At 45.6% G+C, this 6,000-nt stretch overlaps 1 protein-coding gene across 2 annotated transcripts in view; it reads right to left on the bottom strand.

Annotated features, from left to right (window-relative positions):
• Positions 1 to 4,554, bottom strand: part of FNIP2 (folliculin interacting protein 2) — a 41,889-nt gene extending 37,335 nt beyond the window's left edge. The window contains exon 1 of one of the 2 annotated variants that reach the window (XM_081021692.1): positions 3,519 to 4,554. In XM_081021692.1, the coding sequence (XP_080877818.1) occupies positions 3,519 to 3,637 (119 nt within the window). In that variant the 5' untranslated portion in view covers positions 3,638 to 4,554. The remainder of the gene's footprint in view (positions 1 to 3,518) is intronic. The other variant, XM_081021694.1, reaches the window with a different exon arrangement.
• Between the last annotated feature and the right edge of the window lie 1,446 nt (positions 4,555 to 6,000).

Genomic DNA, 6,000 nt, shown 5'->3' on the forward strand with positions numbered 1-6,000 from the left:
CAGTGACCCACCATCAAGTAACAGGGGATGAGGGATAAGAGCTTCCAGATCAGCTTAAGTCAAAACACTTTTAGAAATTATGCACTCAGAACTGCACAGATGGCATGCACAAAGTGGTTGTGTAGGGGATGCTGGCAACTTCACAGGAAACATGGAGAGGTGGTGTGGAAGTCATCATATATCCATCTTCCTTAGCCTAATGCCCTCCGGATATATGGAGGGTACCAGACGGAGGAATGCGTGTAGCTATCGCCAGAATGCGTGTAGCTATCACCAATAACCTTCCAAGGACCCAGCAACGGTTATGGGGCTTTAATATATGCAACAGGATTCCCACCTGGAAACATCAGAAGGAACCAGGAAGGGAGGACCTCTTCACCTATGTTAAATGTTGGCCGTTTGACCTGAGGCTGCAAAAGAACTGCAGTGTTAACTCAGCACAATTAACGAAAAAGAGTAATCTGAAGGGGAGGGTATGTTACTTTGAGTGGTTTAGTTGGAAAATAAAACGTTAAAATGAGCAGAACTAGTTTTTGTATGGGGAGAAGGCGAAAATCAAAGCCCCCAGCCCAGTCCTTCTCCCCAACCCCTTTCAGTCTTTATTTCCGCAGCATATTTAGCATTTCAAAAGGATAGAACCTGGCAAAAGATCCAGACATTACCCAGTCACAAGACCTAACCAGTCACAATGAATGGAATGGGATGTCATGCGAAAGTGTGCTGTCTACACATGTGATGTAATCGCTTTGGCCTTGACCAGCCTCTCTCACAATACAAGTGAACAGATTATGAAATGACTGATTTCTGAACCCTCTGATTATTCAGCAAACACAGGGAAAAGGGAACAGCAAACACACAGAAGTTTGGTTCTGTGGTTGTAGATTGCTGCTCCATTTGGTTCTCCACGTTAGCAATGAGACTAATTTCAGGAAAGAAAAACTAATACGACCCCAAACTGCAATGGAGAAGCTCTTTTTATGAATGCAAGTCTACTGGGGAGAAAGTCACAGATGCAAGAAAATGATGATGCGAAAACACTGGGTTGTGTCTGAGTAAAGTACAAATTGAAATCAATGGGCTTAATTATTAGCTTTCAATGGGTCTACTCTGAGTATGACTTAGTAAGGTACCGCCTGCAATGCTCAAGCAAATTGTTTTATTTTGCTTGTATGTTCAAAGCAGATAGAATAACTGAGCTTGTTCAGATCTGTAGAAGCAGAAATGAGGACTTGGTTTAGAAATATCCTTTCACTGTACAAAAGTGTGAAGTGATTCTGGTGATCATGGAATCACCTCAATCCTTTCTGTCCACTCCTAAATATACAGAGCTACCCTGAAAATAAGCGCTGAGCAGCCTGACCAGAGATGGTCACTGATGCATTCCTCCATGAATATAGTAATGTTTCCTGTTCTACTCTCCAACTGCTGTTATAAGCTTCACTTTGTACATGGCTTGCTTCATACACAGAGATGGTGATACCTGTAACCCGGCAACACCTGGAGGGCCACAGGTCTCTCCCTTCTACATCCCTGCTTACGTTCTTCCACTACAGTGCAGTGCTCATTCCACACCATGCCCCATTTCCACAAGGCTGAGATCTATGAAACCTGCAGCTATCTCCATGAAGCTGTAATTCTCAGCATATGTAGGAGCATTCTGGCAGTACTAACACAAGGCAAGACACCAGTTGCTATCCTAACCCAGGAGTTGACAAATAGTCATACTGGGCAACGAGGTTGTTTGCATGCATCAGTATGCATGGGTGTAAGTTTAGCACACATACACTAAGGGCATACAGTAGTAAATTAAAAACCAAGTAGTCTAAACATCATTTGAAAACAACTTCAGAACCTAATACTGAATGCAATTTTCTCCCTCCTTCCTATTTTCACAAATGACCTACAGGAGAATCACATGGGCTCTGTGATGGAAGAAAGGCAGAATATCAATACAAGAAAAATAAATATTAGAACTGTCAGCTCATCATGGGGCTGGCATCGTTTCATTGCTCAACAGATGAGTAGCACACGTCTGTAATGTTTTATGCTAAATCGCCTAAATACTTACTACCTCTCTGGCCACAACAAGGCATCTTTAAATGGCAACATCTAAGAAAACTGTAGAGAGGACTCACAAATGCTTAACATTATGCAATTGTTTTAAAACAGTGTGCAAACTTTTAGGCTAGAGTGGGCCTAAGTTTTTCCTTAGGACTTCATTTTAAACATATACGTACTAGGGAGAGCAAATAGCAGAAGACTAACATTGTGTTGATTTATAGCCCAATAGCTTGTGCATCTTTTAAAACTGAAGGATTTAAAAATATTATATTGGGTTAAGAAACAAACATAAGAGGTGTCCTTAGAATAAATGATGTTGTTTAAGACTCCTATTGAAAACATGTATGCATTGTATCAGTAGATACAGGGTGCAGTGTTTTGGTAGCCATACTAGCAAGTTCACGTAAGGCTACATTCTCAACTCCTAAAACATTTGGGAACCTATGGCCCTCTGTGTGCGAATGGACTCTCAATTCTCATAATATGCTGTCAGCATGTCCAATGGTCAGAGCTATTAGGAACTGTAGTTCAATAACATCTCCAGGATCATAAGTTTCCCATTCATCATACGCTACTTACTGAGGACTGAAATCCTGTGCACACTTACAAGGAGCCGACCCCAGTGAACACAGTGGGGCTTAAGTGAAAAGGGGAATGTATTGCAGTGTGTTGTAACACATAGCACATATATCACAAGAGTATTATATTTGTATTGCGTGCATCTTTCAAGACGTTCAGAGCTGCATGTGTCTTTTTCTGACCTCTTGGTTGAGTGAAGATTTGAATCAGGGGTACAGTTCAAGCCCTACATCCCCTTTCTACATCACATCAACTTGAATAAAGTCTTTCCCCAACCTGAAGCTCAGTGCAGCAAAAAACCAACAGCATATTCCTAACCATGCCTATGAAGAATCAAGTCCTATGGAGCTCAAAGAGGTTTACATGCAGGGTAAGTGAATTCAGGACTGCAGCCTAAGGCACCTCAAAGCAGAGAGCGGTGCCTAAGGCACCTCAAATGGGAGGGCGCATCCTTGTCTAAAGGCAGCCACGGGCCTGGCCCACCAGCTGCGTCGAACACTTTACCCATGAGGGGAGGCTGTTACGAAACAGCTGCTGAACATGTGCAACACGTCTTAACCATTTCAGAGCCATTTAAACATTAGGATCAACTCCATTCCTCGCGGAGCGCTGCATTCGCTCTGAGTCCCAAAGCGACCTGTAGGACCTGCAAAAGAAGCAATTTCTCCCCTCGCCTTTCGATCTGCAGAACGAGCCGACCAATGCGCTCGCCGTGAGCGCCGGGTAATCCCGGTGGCTGCTGCATAAGCAAAAAGAGAAAGAAAGAAGAAGAGAGCGGGGCGGAGAGGGAGAGAAAAGCTGGATGCGTAAGAGGAAAAATAACTCGCACAGAGGCACCTCGATGATCCGGGCACAATGCATGCACTTTGCTCACTCACCTGAACGCAGAGCCTTCCTTGGCCGCCTGACAAGGAGAAGCCGAGTTGCTGCTGCTGCTGCTGCTACTGCCGCCGCCGCCCCTTTTGTTAAACAGCTTCTGGAGCAGCGTGGGGGCCATGCTGCCGCCCTAAGCTTAGGGAAGCATGCGTGGGGAGCCAGGAGACACCTGCGCCAGGTCGCTCCGCTGGCCGCGGTCACGAGTCGCTCGCTGCTGCGGCTGCAGTAGCATCCATGCCAGCCACGATCTGGCCAGCCCGAGTTGCGCTTCCAGCGCTCCGCCTCGCCCCGCCGCCCCCTGAGCCGGCGCCTCCCTCTCTTCCCAGACAGGCATTAATGGAGGCGGCCAGTCATATGACTGGGAGCGAGCCAAGCGGGTTTGCCCGGTGGCACGCACAGCTCCCCCCTGTGGCCGGCTCGAGTTCCGCAGCCCCGCAATCCAAGCCTGGGAGCTTCCCGAACGCGCAATCCCCGCCCGGCGTTTTGTCATTGGATACTAGGGGATTCCGAGCCTTCCCCGGGCGCGCCGCAAGAGGCACGCTTAAAGGGACGCGGGTTTTCTCTTCTTTCCCTGATCAGTCTCAGAGGGCCTTGAAAGGGCTGTCTTTGGATGGAAGCGAAGGCGATGCGAGAAGATGATGGGAAAGAAAGGATGGCCTCCTTTTCACACTGTGGTTTCATATATGGCACAATGCAATATTTCCGGTTTCACGAAATCAACACACTCACAAGTACTACGCACAAAGAAGTACTGCAAATGTTAAAAGTAACTGGATTTTCAGTTATGAATCAGCAGCAGCCTCCTGCCGAAAGAAAGAAAACCAGTGGATTAAACATCAGTGGTTTAAATCAGTGCAGTTTGGGATGGTTTAGTCTGCCATCTTGATTCAAAGTAGTTTCCAATCATATCCAAATATAGACAAAAACCTGCTCCTTGATCTCAAGAACCATCATGCAAAATATGATTATGCTATCTTAAGAGGTGTCCAAACTCCACCCCCACCATAGCAAACAATCAGCCAAAATATATACAGTAGTAGATTATATCCTAGGTGAGACCAGCTCTGGTTTTTTCTAGGCAATCACCATTATAAAGGCCAATGTATTTCTTAAAATACATTTCTGCATCTTCTGAAGTTTGGCTTTGCTCTAAACATTTTCACATGCAGCCTTATCCTGTTTAGAAGCCAGTTTTCTGTGCAGTTTGTTTATAGGAAAAATATATAGCTGTGCCTATAAGCGCTCAAGCTGGCAGCCCAAGCCTATGCATGTTTATTAAGTTCGATGGTCACTTAGTTCAATGAGACTTCACTCCCTAATAAATGTAGTTCAGATTTCTAGATGCCTTGAAAGTACTGTCCCTTAGAAAATCCTATTTGGATTTGTAACAACCATTTGCTAGTTGCAAATATCCCCTTCTTGGGCAAGGAGCTAGAATAGGTAATTGCAGTCCGCAGTCCAACACTAGACCATTAAATCAGACTGATACTCTGGATCTCTTTCAGTGGCTTCAGACTGGTTTCAGACAGCAGCAATATAGTCACCCTGATGGATGGCATATGACAGGAGAAGGACAAAATATACTTCTCTGGGCCTTCTGGTGTTGGTGCTTGCCTTTAAAGTCCTAAATGGCTTTTGACCTTAAAATCAGCCTTCTTCTATATGGGGCTGCACAAACATTAAGGTCTTCCTATCTGTTGTGAGGAGGGTTGTGACCACAAGAGGGGACTTTTTTTTCAGTCACAGATTCCTGCACATAGAATGCCCTTCACAGGGAGCTTATCTGAAACTGAACCAAAAACTTTTATATTTCCCCAAGAACTCTGACATCTTGAATAGTTGGTTTTAATTGTTTCATTTTAAGGTATTTTGATTTCCTGTTACTCATTTTCACACAACCGTACCATCCCTCCTCTTTTCAGCCTTGAAAACTTGCCTACGCAGTTGAATACCTAAATATGTGGTTATGTGGTCTGTCACTATAAGGCACTCTGCAAAGGCTCACAGGTGAACTTTAATGATGATGATGATGATGACAATGACATTCCTGTCCTGTGCATCTAAAGCCGCATTTCACTTCAAAATCCCGCCCCTCCTGCCTCAAAAACTAAAAGATGACGGAGAACTGAGGTCAAGCGGCGTAGGCACTGGTGTTAAATTAAAACGCAGAAATATCGTCCTCTTGGAGAGTGCATATACACCGAAAGTGTTCGCGAGGGACAGGAGGGCGCAGCTCTGGAAACGAAGCTCATCGCAACGTTGTCCTTTCGCAACGACGCGGCCTGCCACCCTTAATTTACTCGGGAGAGCCAGTAAGCAAATTCCACTGAAGACGGGAAGGGAAAACCAAAACAAAACGACCGTGCCCAAAACACGCTCGGGCTTCGATGTCCCCAGCAGCAGCAGTAGCCTCCGCCGCCATGCGCTCTTCTAGATGTTCGCCTCGGAGCTACAGGGAAGGAGGGGCTGCCGGCGAGCTTCCCC

Source organism: Podarcis pityusensis, assembly GCF_964106645.2.
Source record: "Podarcis pityusensis genome assembly, chromosome: 9".
Classification (NCBI taxonomy): Eukaryota; Metazoa; Chordata; class Lepidosauria; order Squamata; family Lacertidae; genus Podarcis; species Podarcis pityusensis.